The sequence below is a fragment of the Taudactylus pleione genome, unplaced genomic scaffold (genome assembly GCF_031769625.1).
Source record: "Taudactylus pleione unplaced genomic scaffold, aTauple2 ptg000055l, whole genome shotgun sequence".
Lineage (NCBI taxonomy): Eukaryota > Metazoa > Chordata > Amphibia > Anura > Myobatrachidae > Taudactylus > Taudactylus pleione.
Window position 1 is genome coordinate 14033321 of NW_028284457.1, and position 21518 is coordinate 14054838.

At 42.8% G+C, this 21518-nt stretch overlaps 1 protein-coding gene across 4 annotated transcripts in view; it reads left to right on the plus strand.

Moving 5' to 3' along the window:
- Positions 1-21518, plus strand: part of ABCG2 (ATP binding cassette subfamily G member 2 (JR blood group)) — a 220922-nt gene that overhangs the window by 191915 nt on the left and 7489 nt on the right. For all 4 annotated transcript variants that reach the window (XM_088464448.1, XM_088464450.1, XM_088464449.1 and 1 more), the window contains 6 exons: positions 7857-7939; positions 12405-12494; positions 12919-13043; positions 13350-13504; positions 14175-14264; positions 19650-19741. In XM_088464448.1, coding sequence (XP_088320574.1) covers positions 7857-7939; positions 12405-12494; positions 12919-13043; positions 13350-13504; positions 14175-14264; positions 19650-19741 — 635 coding nt within the window. The remainder of the gene's footprint in view (positions 1-7856; positions 7940-12404; positions 12495-12918; positions 13044-13349; positions 13505-14174; positions 14265-19649; positions 19742-21518) is intronic.

The window sequence follows — 21518 nt, forward strand, 5'->3', positions numbered from 1 at the left end:
AAGTTACAGAGCTGAGTTGTATTTAACTATAAGCACAAAAAAGGTTACTCTGATGCTAACACTTAAACCGACATCTGTTTAATATCAAAGTTCCCAAATTGCCTTTAATGCATCGATTACTATCTGGCATCCAAAAAACTGCCCTGAACACTTTCACCCTTGTGACAAGAATTAGCTCCCACGTAATTGGCGCTAATTGTCTTGACTCGTTTTGTAATGTGTGCACTCTGCTCTCTTTAATGTTTCCGACAACTCATTAGTGCTGGATTTCCAACGCTTTCTATGCGTGGTACACAGTTCATTAACACCATTTCATCTTATCCCACTGAAATTGGTTCTGATATGATCCTTGTTTTCCACCACAACTAGCTTAATGGCCAATTCATCTGTGCCCCTTGATCTTTTTGGCGGGTTCTTAGTAATACAGTCCCACTTATCCCCAACGATTAGGGAATTAAGAGCTAATACATCTTTACAGCTTCCACTTAAACGATCAGCCTGATAATAATTTTCAAATATTTTACCCACCTTTGTACAATACAGTTGTCAGAAAAGGTCAAAGCATTTAATGTAATCTCCTAATCTCCTCCCTGGTTCCTTTGTATCATTGCCACTTGATCACATCCAGACAGTGCTATGCTGTGAGCTATATTTTAAGTGTTTTAAGCTTTTTTTAAGCTATGTATAGTAATGTTTTCAAATATTGGAGGTAATGGGGCCCTGCTCGCAAGCTTATTATCTATAGGGAAATATGCATTGATACACAAGGATAAGTGTTGATCCAGCCAGTATTGGTCTATCCAGATTGCAGAGGTTGTTGGGGGATTGTATCATCTAGTCACACAGCAATGTTGGCCTAGGGTCAGTGGCAAGGGTGTAGCTAGAACTTTGTGGGCCCCATAGCAACCTTTTGAAGGGGCCCATCCCAAATGCTTTTAGAGGGACATCTCTCTCCACAATGGTTGTTCATTTTATGTCCCATAATATTGCCCTATTTCATTATATGCACCATACAGTAATATTGCCCTAGTTAATTGTATGACCCATAGTGTTCTCGTTCATATTATACCACACAGTGCCACCAGTTCATATTATGCCATATAGCCCTGTTTCATTGTAAGCACCATACAGTAATATTGCCCTAGTTAATTGTATGACCCATAGTGTTCTCGTTCATATTATACCACACAGTGCCACCAGTTCATATTATGCCACATTATATTCCCCCGAGTTCACAATATGCCACATTGTAGAGCTGCCAATACATATTATGCCACACAGTGCCTCCAGTACACATTGTCACACAGGGGAGGGGGACCAACCAGCTCCTACCTGAGAAGATACTTGATAATGCAGGAAATTCCACTTTGGGTTGAGATCTTAATTTAGGCACACTGTCCCTTTCTAGGATAGTCCTAATCTTGGAGCTTAATTCCCCCAGCTTCACAAAGGCTGTGAACAAGGTGAAGCCTACTCTCTGACTTACTGATTAGCTCAGCTGTGTCTGTGAGTGTGCAACAGGAGTGTGGGAGATGGATCAGTGAGAGACAGAGATCACCACTGACAAGTCCTCCTTTTCAGGCCTGGGCAAGGGGATAGACCCAGTTTCTAAGCAGGCAATTTTGGGAACTTGGTAGATAACTATATGACCATGGTCCGGGCCCCCTAAGTCTCTGGGCCCCGTAGCAGTGGCGCCCCCTGTATCCACTATAGCTACACCCATGGTCAGTGGTATATGCGAGTGTAGAAAGAGAAAATAAGTTATGTGTGGACTGTATAGAGGGGATGTAATTGCGTAGAATAGCTTATGGAGTTTACGTGAGTAGTTCTGGAATTTGAAAGCTTGTCTGAAGTCTTGTTGTGCATAGGAGGGCATTCCACAGAGAGCGTGCAGCCAAACAAAGTTCTGTAATCGTGAATAGAAGCAGGTAGTGGGTGTAGATGTGAGACCTACAGTAGGTCTTGAGGAGAGGTGTCAAGCTGGAAGATATGGTGAGGTAAGCAAAGAGATGTATGTTGGTGTAGTTTGGTTATTAGCCTTATGTGTAAATTCAGTAGATTACAGGTAACCAATGAAGGGACTGACAGGACGGAGCAACAGACTGAACGTTTAGTGTGGAAGATCAGCCTCGCAGCTCCATTCAAAATGGATTGTCTTGGTGAAAGTCTTATTTGGGGAAGACCAGATGGAGACTATTGCAATAATCAATGCGGGAGATGAGTGCATGAATGAAAGATTTTGCAGTGTCTTGTGTAAGATAAGGGTGTATTCTGGATATGTTTTTTACATGTATGTACAGCAACAGGATTTAGAAACAGATTGAATGTGGGGAATAAAGGACAGTTCAAAGTCAAGGATGACACCTAGGCAGCGAGATTGAGGGGTAGGGTTCATTTTCTTGCTATCAATAGTGATAGAGCTATAAAGGTTGGTATCTACTTTTGGCCGGTGTAAATTATTATTAATACACTATATGATATATCGTTCTGACGTGGATTGGAATGATATCTCATACAGATTGCATAGTGTATATGCCCGATCGGTTGCTCATCGCATCGCCTCATCTGTTGTTCTGCTCAGCAGATGGGACACTGCAATGAACGACGCCATGCTGTAACATGCAGCATGTAATGATACATTGTGCTGTCCTGTACCAGGTCATGCAGTGTGAACAGCGCGCACTATGTATCGGTACATCGTGTTGAACCGTCGCTGGGTACACACATCATATAGGGAGGATACGTAGTTTTGAGTATCATCTGCATACAGAGTACAATCATAATTTAAATGTAACTAGTACTTACAATGTTTGTATTTATTTGCTTAATTAAAACTACTGTCTAGGCATTGTGAACTTAGCCATTGTTGTCCACTACCAAGCTTTAATATTTGCATTTATTACAGTATAGTTTTTGCTACTTTTCTAAGTTCTGTTATAACTAGTCTACCTTTACTTGGCTTTCAGTGCTGAGACAGTGTAATGTCTGTCTGTCTTTGTGCCTCATTGAGATTATAAAAGAGTTAGGGAGCGTATATAGATTTTTTGCTGATCTAATACAATAAAAGTCCATAGGGCTCCACAGGGAGACAATGGGGTGTAGATGGGACCTTGGAGGACCGGACACCAACAGCAAAGCTTTTCAATCCCAGGATGCTCCAGTCTTTCCCCCTACACCCTGCCCACAGACTGAGGGCAACTCTGTTTCGTTGGTGTTCGGCAGGAGCTGGGTCACCATTTTTAACAGTGAGGCTTCTTCAAGCAGCCCAAGCTTATTTTTATGATTTCTTTTTTTATTTCTAGTATTTTAAACTGAGCAGCAGAAAAAGACTTTCCCTTGGACCTCTGCCCTTCTGCTCCTTCACATCTCTGCGTCGCTGTGACACCAAACTCCGGCTACTCCTGGCTGGACTCTTGGGGGGACTAGCTAGCAAGCTCCCCAGACTGCAGACTCAGGCCCCTCAGCCCCGGTGTCTCCTCCTCAGGACCCACCCTGGGCTGCCTTTTCTCAGGTACTGACAAAGATTGCAGATCACTTAGCAGTCCCCGTGGTAGGCCCCCCCCACCCCTGTTCTCCCTGCAAATCCTGTGCCTCCTCCATGGGTTTACGTACTCTCTACCTCAGTACAGAGTTTGGCTAATACCCCTAGAGTTTTTCAGCAAATGCTGCAATAGGAAAAGCCTTTACCCACTAAACCTACTAAACGTGCTGTGTTCTCTTCCCAGTCCACCCAGTTATCTGATTCTGATATATCATCTGGGGAGACAGAAGACGCAGACCTCTCACTCTGACTCCGAGGAGCCACCCTCTAAATTAAATAAACCTGCTCTTGTGAGAGCTGTAGAATCTATTCTACAAATAGAAGAGGAAGAACCCGATCCGAAGAAAAAACGACCACTTTTGAAACATCAAAAGGAAGTTTTACCAGTGTTCCCTCACTCTTATCAGCTATCAGATCACATGAGTGAAGCATGGAATGTGCCCGGTAAAAGGTTTTAAATTCCAAAACGTTTAAGTTCCTTTTACCCTCTTCCAGCTACTGATTGCACTAAATGGGAAGTTCCCCCAGCAGTGGATTCTCATGTAACACGTCTGGTTAAGAATGCCACCTTACCCATCCATACTGCAACCTCCTGGATGGAGACTACAGATAGGCGTATAGAAGCTTGTCACAAATCCATATAATCTCTTACAGGAGCTATGACTCGTCCTGCTAGGGCTACGGCCCGGGTGGCAAAAGTCATTGAGAGTTGGGCAGAGGCCCAAAAGAGACATTCCCCCATGATGCTTCAAGGGAACAACTATCCTACATATCTCACATTAGAGATGCAGCCTCCTACTTGGGAGAAGCAGCTATGGATACGACTCTCTTGGCCTCCAGGATATCTGTCACTTCAGTAGTGGCTCGCCATATTGTTTGGCTCCGTTCCTGGAAAGCATATTCAGGTTCAAAAAGAGCTCTGGAGTCCCTTCCTTATTCTGTAGATATCCTATTTGGTCCAGAATTAGATAAAATTGTGACTACTTTGGCAGCTTCCAAGACGGCGTTCCTGCCCTCTACATATAATACAAGCCTCAGATGTCTTCCTTTCAGTCATTTCGCCCTCAAGGAAAAGCTGAGGATCAGTCCTTTCTATGGCAGCAGGCATCAGCCAAGGCCTCCAAGCCTAAGGCCAAACAAGCCTGGGCTACTAGATGTCCACCTGCCAAGTCTGAGGAAAGCCGGACCTCTTCCTGGGGGCTCCCAGGGTGGGAGGCCGACTTCTTAAATTCTCCCAGTTTTGGCATCAGACCACATCAGATGCCTGGGTAAGAGAAGTTGTCTCCCACGGATATGCTCTATCCTTCCCAAGGTGACCCCTCCCCCCCCCCAGCAATTCTTTTGCACAGGGCCTCCATCGCATTCAAGCAGGGCCCTGCAGCTCCAAAAAGCCATTCAGTCCTTACTGAATTCAGCAATAATAATTATGGTCCCCTCCTCACAACGAGGCAAGAGCTATTATTCTACCATTTTCCTGGTTCAGAACCCCAACGGTCTCATCTGCCTATCCTCAACCTCAGATCTCTGAAAAAGTTTATCAGGGTGACCAGATGGAAACTCTCTGCTCTATTATCCTAGCTATGGAGCCTGGGGATTTCATGGTGTCTCTGGACATTCAGGACGCTTACCTACATGTACCTATAGCGCCTTCTCATCAACAATATCTCTGGTTTGCTATCCTACAGCAGCATTACCAATTTCAGGCCCTACCGTTTTGACCTCTCAACGGCCCCTCGGGTCTTTTCCAAAATCATGGCAGTTATGGCGGCCTCCCTTCATTGCCAAGGGATCAGACTACTCCCGTACTTAGACGACCTCTTGCTGTTGGCAGCTCCCCAGAGATTTTTCACTGCCATCTGCAGGTAACAATTCCCTTCCAACAAATGCTGGGTGAGTGATCAACTGAAAAAAGTCTTCCCTGACACCTTCTCTAAGAATTGTATATTTAGGGGCCCTCTTGGACTCTCAGGTTCAGAGAATCTTTTGAACAGACAAGATCTCCGTAATACAACACTGAGAGCGCAGACTGCTCCGCAGTTGCCGCGTGTCAATTCTCGCTGCAATACAGTTGCTGGGATCAATGGTGTTCATCTTCGACATGGTGGAGTTCGCTCAGTTTCATTCCAGGCCCCTATAACACCTGATTCTCTCCAGGTGGAACGGCCTACCCCATTTACTTCGATCCCAGACGATGGGCCTCTCCCCGGAGGTTTGCCTTTCCCTAGCCTGGAGGCTACAGACATTCCATTTAGACATGGGTCACCCCTTTTGGATCCCGGATTGGGCTCTCCTCACCACTGACACAAGCCTCCGAGGGTGGGGCGCAGTTAACGGTCAGCACTCCTTCCAGGGCCGCTGGACCCTAGTCGAGGTAAAGTTACCAATTGATGTCTTGGAACTTCGAGCTATCTACAGAGCTCTCACTCTGGCTCAGGATATTCTTCAGGGCAGGCCGGTACAAGTACAGTCGGACAACGCCACGGCAGTGGCCTACCTCAATTACCAAGGAGGCACTCAGAGTCGGGCAGCAATGGCAGAAGTGTCCCACATTCTCACATGGACCGAACGCCATCTCCCGCTCTTCTCCGCGGTATTCAACCCGGGAGTTCTCAATTGGGAAACAGATTTACTTAGCCGTCACGACGTGCATGCAAGAGAGTGGTCTCTCAATCCAGAAGTCTTTCAGGTCCTGGTGGACAAATGGGGTCTACTGGATGTGGATCTCATGGCCTCAAGACACAACAACAAACTTCCAGTATATGGAACCAGGACAAGGGACCCCGGCGCAGCCTTCGTGGACCTATTGTCAGTGAAATGGACTTTCCATTTGGCATACCTCTTTCCCCCAATATACCTGCTTCCTCGAGTTCTTCGGAAGTTCAAGCAGGAAGGGGGCACTGTCCTGTTGATAGCTCCGGCTTGGCCCAGTTGACATTGGTACTCCAATCATCAGAATCCATAGATGTTCCTCTTCAACTTCCTCTACGATAGACCTGTTGTCTCAGGGTCCTTGTCTACATCCAGACATGGCCCATCTGTCTTTAACAGCTTGGCTCTTTAGACATCCCTCTTACCGGCTAATGAATTTTCCAGCTCTGTGGTCCAGACCATGCTCAGGGACCGTAAACTGACCTCTGCCAGGATTTATCACAGAATATGGCATACATACTGTATATCCAATGGTGTGCTCCAAGAAACTATGACCCCCAAGTTTTTAAGGTGTGTCTAGAATTCTTGCCTTTCTTCAGGCTGGATTGGATCTAGGCCTCCGCCTAGCATCTCTGAAAGTGCAGGTCTCTGCTTTATCCATCTGGTTCAAGCGCAGACTGGCTCCTCTACCAGACGTTTACACCTTCCTGCAAGGTGTTCTCCATATACAGCTTCCCTATGTCCCTCCTGTGGCTCCAGGAGATTTGGTAGTGGTGCTCTAAGCACTTCAAGAACCTCCATTCGAACCCCTGGAATCAATGGATGTCAAGTGGCTCACTGCGAATAGTCTGTATCTTCTGGCTATCACATCTGCCCGTAGGGTATCGGATTTAGAGACGCTTTCATGTCGCTCCCCCTTTTTAATCTTTCATCGGGACAGGACGGTTCTTAGACCAAGCCTGGGCTTCCTTCCCAAGTTGGTCTCTCGTTTCCACCTAAATGAGGAAATTGTGGTTCCGGCCTTTTAATCACTAGACCTCTCGGCAGGTGAGGCCTCTTTTGGATGTGGTCCGTGCTTCAAAGATCTACGTGGACCATACTACTTCTATCAGGATATCTGACTCCCTCTTTGTCCTATATGGATTCTGGAAGAAGGGATGGCCAGCTAACAAACAGACTCTGGCCAGATGGATTCGCATGACTCTCTCACAGGCTTACACGCAGTTTGGCCTTCCTGTATCGGTACAGTATGCGCTTATTCTACTCGCTCTGTGGGTCCCTCGTGGACAACCCGGAGTTGCACATCAGCTGAACTGCTATGCAGGGTGGCCACCTGGTCGTCTGTCCCCACCTTTCTTAGGTTTTATTCCTTTGATTAATTTGCCTCTCAGGATGCTTTCTTCGGGCGTAGGGTCTCCATTCAGCTCAGAAGCATTCCCGCCCTTGAAGAAAGAGTTAACAAAGGTATGAATGTTGCTCTGAATATGTGAGCGAAAAGAGTCGTATATCTTGTAACATGTGGGCAAAATGCTCTCCAGTGCTTTGTGACCTGTCTTCCCTTTGTAGATTTATCATGTGACATTAGACTTTATTATAATAAAGTTCTTGCAGCTTTTATTTCATATGTTCATTTAATACCTATTGTGTTTTCTTCTTGTCTGTGCAGGTAATGGTTAGTCTTATACTTGCCCTTATTGTGGGAGCCATTTTCTTTGGTGTGAAAGAAGACCAGAATGGAATTCAAAACAGGTTGGTCACTATACCTAGAACATAAAGCGCAAACACAAAGTTTTTGTAAAGTTTGGCATTAGTGGTGACTTTAGCAGGGGAGTCTTCTATCACACCTAGCTGACTTCAGGGTGTGGCTGTAATAAGGCCTTGTTGGCAGGTCAAACCTGTTAATGGTCACCATTATCTAAGTTGGTGGCATCCTACTTGGGAGGAAGACATGGGTTTGCCATTCATCAATCAAGATGGATCTGGGGAGGAAATTATGAGGCTTGTGTTCCATGTGGGCGGGGCATTGATGATGAACAAGCTGGACAGTCTAATAAATAGATTAGAAGAGATCTCCAAGGAAGAATTGGACTTTAGTGTCAGAATAATAATGATAATATTCAAAACAAAACAGCAGGCTCTGTTCCAGAAATGCTCCTATATTAATGTCTCACACCAAATACACACTGATCATAGCAAATATTCATTTAGAGGGGGAATTAAATTAGAGATGATAAATCGTTAAGTTAACGAGTGTTGACTCAACAAGCCTATCACAGTAACAATGTAAAAATAACAAATATGAACCTGAGCTTCAATAAATGGATGCTGCACTTCAATCCACTGAGGTGGTCATACAACACCTCTAAGGCAGTAAGAACCAAAAAATGATGTGGACAATGGCGCAACCTTCTAAAATAACAGGACCAGCTAAAATCTATGGTGTGATTTACAAGTTCACTGGAAAATGCAAGTTCACTAAAAATAAGGAAGAAATGTCCTTCTTCAGTTTTCAAACAACACCAAATCCAACTGTTAAATCCCTCGTAGGTCACATGTAAAAAAGAGAGAAAAATCGCAATCTAGCATAGTACAATTTAATCACATAAAAAATCACATATCAAAAATCATAAATCCTTCACCAACATGTGGGAAGTTTACCAGAGATGGCGGTGTCTAATGCACATCTATTCACATATGAGTAAGTTAATCCTAAAATTTCCCGGGAAGAACTTGGAATTGCAGCTCCTAGGTGTGTGTGTGTCGCCAAGGTGGAAGTCCTCTGGTACCGGATCCCTGTCACCAACGCGTTTCAACTCCTTGTTGGAGTCTTTTTCAAGGTGTATTTGGTTGGTGCTCAAACAGTCTTTAAATAGCCCTCACATGCCTCTGATTCGTGGACAGAGGGGGAGGAGCTTAATGATTACCTCAATTATAACATTAAAAACATAATTTCCAAAATTTCAAATATTACATCATAATTAATTTATCAACAGTAAATGGAAAATACATAATATAAAAGTGTTTCCCTCCTGGAACGCATATTCCTAACAGCAGGACGTCACTTCCTGTTTATTCTTTTCCGGAAATCATGTCCCGGGAAACATCATTAGTTACTTCTTAAAAATTATACTTAACATCTATATACTGTACTAACCGGCTACTGCAATCCTCACAGGCGGGAATCGCGCTCACACTTCTCCTAATTTAACACGGAGATCTAACCAGGAAGAATGTGGTACACTTCTGATCTAGAGGCGTGGAACGCATGATTACCACGTGTCCGGAAGTCGCACTCGCGGACCTCTTCCCATGACACGGGGATACATCAGAAACCTGATAGCGTGGAACGCATCATTTTTATGTCCGGAAGTCGTTCTCACTTACTCCCTATTATGACATAGGGATAATAGTGAACTCCTTAAGTAACCTTAATAGTGGTATTTACAAACTAACATGGCAATGGACGGAATAAACAAGGCGCTACACTTTCAATGTAAACAAATACATCTAAATACATGGCAATGGACGAGTATATAGAGACTCCGATGTTAAGTATAATTTTTAAGAAGTAACTAATGATGTTTTTCGGGACATGATTTCCGGAAAAGAATAAACAGGAAGTGACGTCCTGCTGTTAGGAATATGCGTTCCAGGAGGGAAACACTTTTATATTATGTATTTTCCATTTACTGCAAATATCACATCATAATTAATTTAAAATTTTGGAAATTATGTTTTTAATGTTATAATTGAGGTAATCATTAAGCTTCTCCCCCTCTGTCCATGAGTCAGAGGCATGTGAGGGGTATTTAAAGACTGTTTGAGCACCAACCAAACACACCTTGAAAAAGACTCCAACAAGGAGTTGAAACGCGTTGGTGACAGGGATCCGGTACCAGAGGACTTCCACCTTGGCGACACACACACCTAGGAGCTGCAATTCCAGGTTCTTCTCTGGAAATTTTGGGATAACTTACTCATATGTGAATAGGTGTGCATTAGACACTGTCATCTCTGGTACGCTTCCCACATGTTGGTGAAGGATTTATGTTTTTTGATATGTGATTTTTTTTATGTGATTAAATTGTACTACGCTATATTGCGATTTTTCTCTCTTTTTTTTACATGTGACCTACGAGGGATTTACCAGTTGGATTTGGTGTTGTTTGAAAACTGAAGAAGGACATTTCTTCCTTATTTTTAGTGAACTTGCATTTTTCAGTGAACTTGTAAATCACATCATAGATCTTAACTGGTCCTGTTATTTTAGAAGGTTGCGCCATTGTCCACATCATTTTTTTGTTCAACAAGCCTATCGCCCTTTAAATACACTTATCAGCTGTATGCGTGCACCCATTTATCGGGCAATTCAATTTGATAAGTGGTCTGTGGGCATTCACCCGTTAATTGTTGCAGAGGTGACAGGTGTTAAGTACAGGTGAAAATGGGGAAATCAGTCTGTACCCTCAAAAAAGGTAAAATAATATTGGCTAACAATATAAAGGGCATATTCAATTAGCTGTGATAAGCCGTTTTCGGCGAAAAAGTTCTCGCCGGTGACTTCATTTCGCCAGGCGAAAACATATCCCCGTATTCAATTCCAAAGACTTTTCGCCTACGTGGAAAGTCATTGGTATGAACCCGGCAAAAAAGATTCGCCTATGAATAGGGGCCGTAAAAAAGAGCAGGATTGCGGTTTTAGTTTGCACACTTCTCAAAACCCCCCAGCACCCTTTGAACATTCCTCCAGAGGTAAACTGCGGCAAAAAAAAAAAAATACTATAGAACACCCCACAAAAGTACTTTCGTTTTGGGGGGCAATAAAAAAAACAAAGTTGGGGGACAAAGTTAAAAACTAGCAAAATAGACTCCAGGGGGGTCCCCACGTATGCCCCAGGTGTTTTTTTTAATTGCAGGTACTTGCGGCAGGTGGATTGTTTTACGTTTTACAAAACTTCACTTTAACAACTGTAAACTATGCTAGCACCCATTTTTATGTACCCCAATTTTGCTGGGACTACTTATTTTCATCAAAAAATAATGCAAAATGCTATTCTTCACCATTTATGCAAAGACGCTAAATAGCAGCTATAGAGATCATTTAAGTACCCCAAATACCTTCAGCAGGGCTATTCGGGGGTATCTATAGTGATCCCCAATGTCAGTACATCTTTTGTGGGGTCTCAGGCTGATTTCCCCAAAACTGACAGCACTTTTCGCCTGTTTGAGTATCGCCGGGTCCCGTTTTTGTGTCCTTTTGGAATTGAATTGGGCGAAAAGCGGTCGCGCGCTCAAGGACTTTTCTCCAAAAGCATGTGATGTAGGCAGAAAGTCTGGGAGGCGAAACTTAGCCAACTTTTCGCGGCTAATTGAATATGCCCCTAAGTCTGTTAGTAGCCAAAATCGAAGGGTTTGGGGTTCTTAAATTTACCAAATGGGTGTTATAAGCTTTTTTTTCAATAATAGTTTAAAAATGATAGATAGCAAGTATTTTTGTGCAAAATACATGCTCTAGAAAAATTACGGGTACATAAAAATGGGTGTAAGTAATTTAAAAGAAAAAAGAAATTTTATAAACGCCTGTCATTGGCAGCTGCAATGTTTAAAACACCTGTCCCATCCATACAGCGACCCCATTTACCTGCCCCATCCACACAGCACTCCCATTTACCTGCCCCATCCACACAGCACTCCCATTTATCTGCCCCATCCATACAGCATTCCCATTTATCTGCCCCATCCATACAGCATTCCAATTTACCTGTCCCATATCCTTCCCCATTATTCTGCACTTTGCAGGTTTTCACCCCCAAAATTACATGGCACATTATTGGCCAAATTATACTAACTAAAAAATAATTTGTGACTAATTATTCATTAAGGGGGGTGCCCCAGTGGTTCTGAACCAAGTCACAACATTTTTGCCTTAAAATAGGGGTTTTGCAAAACTAAGCACCTGCTCAAGGGGTCCCATTATAAAAGATGTGTTAACAACAATACAGAATTAACGCACGTTAACTTGCCGGCTAATTTAATTGGGTGAATTATTTTTAACACCTGTTTTGCTATTTAACATGCGATAATCGTTTATAGGGGCTAATTTAACCCGGCCTGTGTATGCATACCGCTCCAAACCTGCAAAATGGTACGTAGGTAGGGATGGAACAAGGCGCTTCATTTGTCTGATAACCATACTTTTCATATATCTTTACAGAGTTGGCGCTTTGTTTTTTATAACTACAAACCAATGTTTCAGCAGTGTATCAGCCATAGAGCTCTTTATTGTGGAGAAGAAAATATTCATGTGAGTATGCATTTATGGAAAGTGTGTTGTGCGCTCTAACCATTAGTGTATTGGCGGTACTTTGGTATGTTGCTATTGGCTCAGCTAGGCCCTATTCAATACCCGACTTACACATTTAATTTAACATCTCAATGTATTTTCCAACCCAACATGCCGGGTTTTTCCTTTAATAAAATTATAATTTTAAAACACAGCTGAGAATCACAGTAAAGTTCATAAATAATACCCCTGGAATTAATATGGCCGCTGTGGTTGAACACTAAACAGAGTTGTGTGCAAAATGGCTAATGGGTATTTCTTACTTAAGTGTGCTAGTATAGAAACTTCTTCACATGTATAGGAATACTCCGTACAGAAGTAAACGTATAACAACCAAACCTGTTATTTATTAATAAGTATCTACATCCTTTCTCTGTTCCTTCAGACACGAGTACATTAGTGGTTACTACAGATTATCATCTTACTTTGTCTCCAAGTTGCTGGGAGATCTGCTTCCCATGAGGACACTGCCGAGCATTATTTTTACCTCTATTATCTATTTTATGATCGGTAAGTATATTTGCAAAACATACAGTACACTATGTGTCTTGTGTGCATTAGAGCAATATTTGTAGGTAAGCAAAGGGACCCAGTACATGTACTGTAATGGCAGATCATCATTGTACCTGATATATCTTGTAGCATTTGGTGCTGACAGCGTAGTTGTTCTGATGGGGCAGATCTACATTCCCTTATAAAGTGCTGGTCATGGGTTTGTGGGAGCCTATAGTTTCCACTTTCCTCTCCACTGCCAGGGTGCCTAGGATATTTATCCTCTGTCTTTTCACTATATATTTTTATTTTCCTCCTCTTTAGGTTTTAAACCCACCGCAGGGAGTTTCTTCACCATGATGTTCACTTTGATGATGATCTCCTACACTGCCACGTCTATGGCTCTAGCTATAGCAGCTGGACAAGATGTAGTTGCTGTCGCCAACCTTCTAATGACTATATGCTTCGTCTTTATGATTGTGAGTGTAGCTTCTATATCACCATTGCTTGCTAGGAGTATACTGTTATGTACACCTGGACTGTAGTATATGGGCATACAGGCAGCTCCTGTAAATAGGCTCTGGCTGACACATCTGACTGTTGTGGGGGACATGGAAAAGCATCATAAAAAAGATGGAACATAAAACACATCTTTAGCAAAAAACACATTTATACAAAGTTATTTTAATACAGACTGGAGCCAAGTCAATTAACCGCAAGTATCCAACACTGAAAGATGATCTTCCCGCAGCCACCTGCACCCACGGCTCCCTCTCTACGATGTCCCGATTACTGCTAGTCACAGTGATTGGGACCCTGCAGCACCCCCTACCTACACGCACACACCTGCCCCTCGCTCCGTCTATACCCAGCTGTTTGTTTTTGTTTTTAAACTAGAAAGAAATTTTTTTTAAATGTCCCCAAAATGGCCATATTTTTTTTATCACATTATGTAACAGCTATATAAACTTGATTTAACAGTTTTGTTTAAAAATGATAATGAATCGGGTTTAAATGGCTCTTATTTACGTAATTTGGGAATAAAATTTTTTTTTACAGTTCTGGGAACGTTTTGTTTTTTAAATATTAGCCAGTTAATTGGTTAAAACTAATTCAATTGGTAATGTGAAAATGTATGTGCCTTTGTAGATATTTTCTGGATTACTTGTGAATGTGACATCTATAATGGATTGGATATCCTGGCTGAAGTACTTCAGCATACCCCGATACGGCCTGACTGTAAGTCCTATACTCTTGCATGAAAAGACTGACAAGTTACATCTGCTGTTCCAGCATTATTTACAATGTTTTCAAAATGAAGAGATGGTCCCTAAGAAATGTACTCCTTGCTGTTCATTTTTTTCTTCTTTAAACCATTGGTGCTGAAGTGGTTCTTGTGCAGCAGAAACACATGTACAGAATTTTTAGAATTCATGAACCAAAAATGATCTGAACCAGGAGGAACATTTGGCCTAAGGAAAAAAATGACATGTTTTTTTTGTTTCCTCCGTGGTGAACACAACATGGAGAAATGCACATAATATGAATATACTATAAAAGCATCCATAATGGAATTGTTTTAGTCTTTATAATTCAGTTTACACACAAAATGTAGTCAGAAGTTACTAAACTTTGCCATATTCCTGTGAAAGGGAGTAGTCAGAATTTAGACAATCAAAAGGTCGACACCAAAATGACGACTTTCATAATGTGGACAGGGTCAAAAAGTCAACAGTTAAAATATATAAATCATAAGGTTGACTACCAAAATGTAGACAGTTAAAATGTCGACATTCTAGTAAGAAGGGGTTTAGTGTCTGCGGCATTTAGTGTATGCTGCTGTGGGGACTACACATTACAGCATGGCCTGCAACAGTTTGAGCAGACCCTAACAGCAAATCTGTGGCAGGGCATGCTGGCCTGTGTGGTTCCACAGCAGCTTTCAGTGGGACACAAATTTTTGGAATCACAGCATTATGACTATTTTATCTGTGTCTACAGATGTGTCCTTATACATTTCAGTCACACTAAAAACACCCTCTTGGCACTAGGACCCAAGAGACACTGCTAGTGCCGGTCATCTTTATTTAATCTTTTTCACCGAAACGGCATTTAACTTGCCAATATGATGCCACTAGGACGCACTAGCAGACTGTATACAAATTCAGAGACTCAGTCACACACATTAGTGAACGCCGTTCAGTGCGGGCACCGCACCTCGGCGACCTGAAGGTCTGAACGCTAGACGTTCAGTCCTTCAGGTCGCCTAGTGGATAGGCCCCTTAAGTCTGTAACAGACTTTGTAACCTACATTACTGTTTACATATTGCAGCTAGAAAACACCCAAGGCAGGTCAGAAGTAATGTTCCTTGTTTAGGGTTTAATTCCACTTTACTGATCTTACATTTGCACAGTGCTGGGATACTTGTTTCCCTCTCCTGATTTATAATAGTGCTTCTTTATATATTTTTTCAGGTTTCATTCAAGGAAAGTTGCCATGCTATATTTAAAACTAGTGTGGCAATGTCAATGTCTTTTTGGCTTATAGTTGGCCGTTGACTAGATTCCTGACATACATAGTGCTGACAAATACAGTATATGATTTAAGAGTCCTCCAGATGAATACAACAGTATTTTAAATAATAAGGGTTGATGAGAAGCAGAATGGTGCCATCTTGTAGTTCAACGAGTGTGATTTACAGTGGCGTAAGTAGGGTATATGGAGCCCAGGACAAGATGAAAAATAGAGCCTCCCCCACCCCCACCCCCTGTGTACGCACCGAAAAAGTGAGTGTGGCCACATGCCAAAAGGGGCTTGGCCACCGAAAACTGTGGTGTGTCAACATGACAGACCATTTCTTGTCACTCTGGGAGCATTCCTTTCCATTTCATATGGATCTTATTGCCCCTTATACAGGGCCCTTTGTTGTTGTGCCCATTATGCCATGTCCTTAGTAGTAGTGTACAATATATAGTGCCCCCTGTAGTGGCCAATATATAGTGCCTCTTATATAGAGCCCAATATACAGTGCCCCTTATATAGTGACCCCAGTTGTAGTGCCTTTTAGACATAACACGCAGACACACAGACAAAATTATACTTACTGGAATCCCCGCTCCTGCGCACGCTGCGGGCTGTCTGCTCCACCGTCCTCCCATCCGGCACTATAGGAGAGATGTCATTCCTTCACACAGTGTGGGAGCCGGAAGGCAGAGATCATTAGTGAGCTCCACCCCTGGGTGCAGCAGCCAGTGAGAGTCTGATCTGACTCTCATTGGCTGCTAAAACAAACACACCGCCATGGGGTAGTACAAGTGTATTACCCGGCGCCAGTGTGTTTGTTTTACTGTGTAGTGCGCAGGAGCGGATTGGGAATTTTAAAGTGCCCTGGAAAAAAGTCTGAAAGTGGCCCTATGCGCCTGAAAAAGTAGGTGTGGCAAGGGTTGTGGCCTTATGTGAAATTCCCGCAAGCCACTCCCCCCATTTTTGTTATGCTGGGGGCATGCCCACCGCTACATGAGCTGATGGATATGCCCCCAGTTCCTCTCAGTGAATAAGCACAGCAAGTAAGTGAATGAGTTTTTCTTATCTATATGATTTCTTTGCAACGGGGAATCCTCTGAAGAAATTGATCTTCCCTGGACAGGCTGTATTCACTATTCATGCAGGTGATCACGTGGCCTGGAAGCCGCCTATTTGTGTCACAATAAAGCCAGTGTCATCATCATGCAACAGAGGTTCAACCAGATAATATATAGTAACAAAAGTTATATAGGACAAAATGTGAGTTTCCCTTATCGAACTATTTTATATTAATAAAATATATTTGCTCATTTGGTACCATTTGTATTAGTAATATGGTTTCATTAGAATTATTGCTTTACTGAAGATTACTGTCCCCCAGTCTTTTCTTCTAATAGTACCATGGGTCCTACTGTCCTATTTGTGTGCCTCCAGCCCATCCCCACTATGTGCTTCTACAGTGCTATCCCCTGTGCCTCTCCAAAGCCATCCCCTGCATCTCTCCAGTGCCATCCTCCTGCCCTAGCACATAATAGCCCCCTCCCCAGATAGATCATCATCTCCCCTAAATAACCCCCCTCTCCCCCAGACAGAAATCCATCTCCTCCTATCAGCCAGTGCAGCTCTGCATGCTGCAGGACATTTTTTTAAAAAGACTGACAGACCGGATGCAGTAAGTGGTGACCGAACCGAATTAAGACTCCACAGGGCCAAAGGTAAGATACAGATTTGGGTCCCCCTATTAATATGAAGAGAGGAAATACATAGGGCAGTGTCGACACTGCATACATACATGGAAGCTAGGTTCCCGGCACCAGTATGCCAATGATACTAAAATGCGACTTAACTATTTTAATGGTGTCAGTCACTACTAAACACTGCTGCAAGCCTGCACTACCAGGATTGATACTGTACATATGAAAAGGGGGAGTAAATAATTTAACTAATGAAATAAAAAACATAACAGGCATCCTGCATTCCTAATGGGAATTGCGCTGCTGCATCCCTGCACAGACTGAAGGGGAGACTCTAGGCGGAGGCAGAGGGGGAGAGAGGGCGAGGGGGGCCCTAGAGGGCAACATTTTGGTAAATGGGTGTGCAAGCCTTTGACATGCTAATGAAAATGGGGCATGGCCACATAGCACGTCCCCAATTCATTTCACGCTGCGGGCATGCACATCACTTTCCTAGATGCTGGGCTGCCCTCCCTAACTTTCCTCCAGCTCCCGGGTGTGACAGCACCCAAAAAACAGGACTGTCGCACCTCAGCCGTGATGGATGGGGGTATGCACACATACACTGCATATGTACTGTTATACACATATACAGTCTCACACACATACCCTTCCATACGTACAGACTGTTTTACACATAGCCACTCATATATACATAGAGAGAGATATTATACTGTGTGTGTGTGTATATATATATATATATATATATATATATATATATATATATAATCACACACACACAGTACGTATAGGCGGCACTCATTGCGACTTGTTGAAGAAGCAGTCAAATACTTGTGACTGCCGCCTATACCTACTGTTTGAATATTCCTCTCCTTGCAAGGAGAGGTAAAGAGGATGGCACAAGGCACTATTACCAATTATATTGCCAACACTTTTTATATATATATATATTATACAATTGGTCACACACAAATACTCTTACATACGTACTGTTGTACACATACATATAATCACACACATATATACTGTCATACACATATACTCATACATATATGCGATCAAAGACTGGGGGGCCCTTCCCCCCCCCCTGACTAGTTTGTTAAATGTTTGATCTAAACAATTTGTTCAATCAACAGTTTTTGTCCATTTTCCGGCGTTTGGGAGCAAATTGCTGATTGTCATTTGCTTTCATACCTTACCAGATCTTCGTTCCAACCAATCAACTAGTTGGCTGGTTGGACAGATAATCTTTAGCTTAAGCTTTGGGTGGCTGACGTTATAGGGAACGGGGCTAGAGGTGACAAGCGGTCACACAAACCAATCGGCCCACCGGGAATCTTCCTGCTGTAGGCAACGGCCAATCCGCCCCTGGTAGTGCGGACCGCCGGCAGGCATCGCCCCACCGTGCTGCTGGTCCCACCGCGCCCAGGGCACATACCCTGCCCAACTCCCTTTTAGTTACGCCACTGGTGATTTAAAAAAACTTGATTGATCTTTTTCCCTCCCACTAGTTTTTTTGTACGTTCTTTTGGTGTTTTATAAACTTGTGTTTAACTTTAAGAGTACCTTTTTGTTTGCACTGCTCTTCTGCTACACGTTCATGTCCTTCCAATTTTAAAGAGAACAGGAAAACAAATAGGATAGAAAAACCTGTGGTCATCCAGATTCTCAGAATGCTCACACCAGCACAGATTAGATCGGGGAATGTGTGGCGATAATGGGGTCAGTGACCTGTAATTGTTGGTGACAGGGCTTGCTGTCACAGTGGCAGATTCATGATGTGGGAAGGTGAGGATAGACTGCAGGTTCTTGTGGTGTATACCTCTATATGAAATGAAGTGCATACATTGAACGCACTTGTTTTTACTATCCACCGGTTCTACTCTCCTCCAGTCTGCAGGATTTAAAATGTGCCCTTTAAAACGCTTTGTTATTTAAAGCCACCTGAATTTATACCGTCTGTCCTCATCTGTACATCTATCTGTTACTTGCAGGACCCTCCACTCTCTTGGGTCTCACCCTGCGTTAAGTTAGTGACTGATTCTTTCTGTTCGCCCTACTGTCATTAACAGTCACTCAGTTAGCATTTAAATATGTATTTTTTTCCCCTATGTACTATCTGTTTGATAATATTGTATTGTTAGTATGTATGCATTATGGTAATGTTTTCTGCATGGCGTGATGGACACTTCGTGCCACCATCTAAATGAAAGAAGTAGTTGCTTAAAACTAAGTGAACCACTCCAGTATATATTGAAAATGCATAGTCTTTAGAAAGCTAAAAATATATAATAAATGTAGGTATATTTATTTGTCTTCAATTCCTTTTTTGTTTTTACATTGAAGTAAATGGTTAACAATAATTTGCTTGATGTATGGACTTATTACATTTATTTCTAATATCAGGCTCTTCAAGCGAATGAATTTCCCGGCCTGGTTTTCTGCAGAAACAGTACTACAGCCGATTCTTATTGCAGTTTAGACAGCCCTGCATTCTTGTAAGTGTACTGTATTTGGAATTATCTTGCATTAATTCTTTAACAGATTTGGCAGTGTACATTAAATGTATGTTGGGGTGATCGATCTATGTATATAAAATGTCTGATGGTCCTGTGGAATAAATAGGCCTAGATTGTTCGTGACAACCAAAGGGATTGGCAAGTCAGTAGGAATTTAGGGGTCTATTTACAGCGCCTTGGAGAGAGATAAAGGGGAGAAAGATAAGTCCCAGCCAATCAGCCCCTAACAACAGTCAGTTTACAGGCTGTTTTTGGAAAATTACAGGAGCTGATTGGCTGGGACTTATCTTTCTCCCCTTTAGCTCTCTCCATGGCTTAGCGAATAATATAGTCCGTTCCTTCTCTCTGTTTCATGTACACGGTGCTCAAGATGGGCACTTTCTATGCACACAGATAATGCTAGGAAGCTCAGCATAAACTGCTATTAGATCTACAGAACACTAGATCCTAAAAAAAAGTTGCCATACATACGAGAGTCGCCAACTAGCCTGTTAATGTAAAGGGTCGAAGAGAATAAACCAAAAATGCTAGAGAAAGCTAATAACCAATAAATAGTAATTCTCCCCCCCTCCTTTGCATGATACTGTACATTTACACCGATCACCGTATATCGCCATAGCACCTACTTGGGTGCCTCCATATTAGTCCGCCTATCTTCATCCTGTCCATATTTTTATTGTAAGGACGGGCACATGTATATACGTGTTAGGGTGTAGAATAAAAAATAAATGATATATAAAATCTGCCTGCTGTGAAGTATACTTATGTCTGCAGTAAAGACAGTAGTATACTTATAGTAAAGGCACCGGTTACAGCAGCACCTGTGTATCAGCCATTATTGCCTTATGCTTCAGTTTATAGTCCGCTAAAGTACATTTTATGCTTATAGTCCTACCCCAAAATCTGCTAAGTTAGTGGGGCACCAGTATAGTGATATCTAAAATATATTTCTGATGGATGTTTTTTCCCTTCATGATCAGATAAATTTCTCATTCCAACAAGTAGTGGCTAAGCTATGGGACATATTCAATTGGGCGCGAGGTTAAAACCTTGCACCCAATTTAGAAATACTGCAGGTATGCACGCTCCCGATACATGCGGTATTCAAATCCAATAATACTGGTCATGGGAGTTTTCAGCTGTGAAACCTTGCGCTGCGTATTTAAAAAAACAAAAACAAAATCACCACTTACCTGGCTGCGGCTCCCAGTGGCCTCCCCTCCTTACTGGAGAGGGGGCTGCTAGGAGTCCCAGGGGCTGGTGGGAGGGGCAAGGGCTGCTGGGAGATGTAGTTCTCCCAGCACCCATTACAGGAGGCCACATTAACACTGCGGGGGCATACTGACAGAGGGACACACACACACACACACACACATACACCACACACACTGATATTCTCACGGCTGCTGCAGAAGAGCCGGCTCCCGACGCAGGATGAAGAAGACAGCGCAGCAGGAGGTAAGGAATTAAGGACTAATTAAGCTATTTGGATACTTCCAATTGCTAAATTAGTCCTTGGGAGGGGGGGGGGGGTGTCAGAGCAAGTTCGGGTGATTTCGCCTAAAATCATCGATTTTAGGGGAAAAAAAAAACGCATGCACAGGAGGTGCAAGAATAAAAACCTCCCGATGCGTGTTTTAAAAAAAACAAAGAGATATGGTAAGAACTTACCTTTGTTATCTCTGTTTCTACGAAGTCCATAGGGTCCACAGGGTTGACCTTGGGGTATAGCTGGATCTGGATCCACGGGCACCAC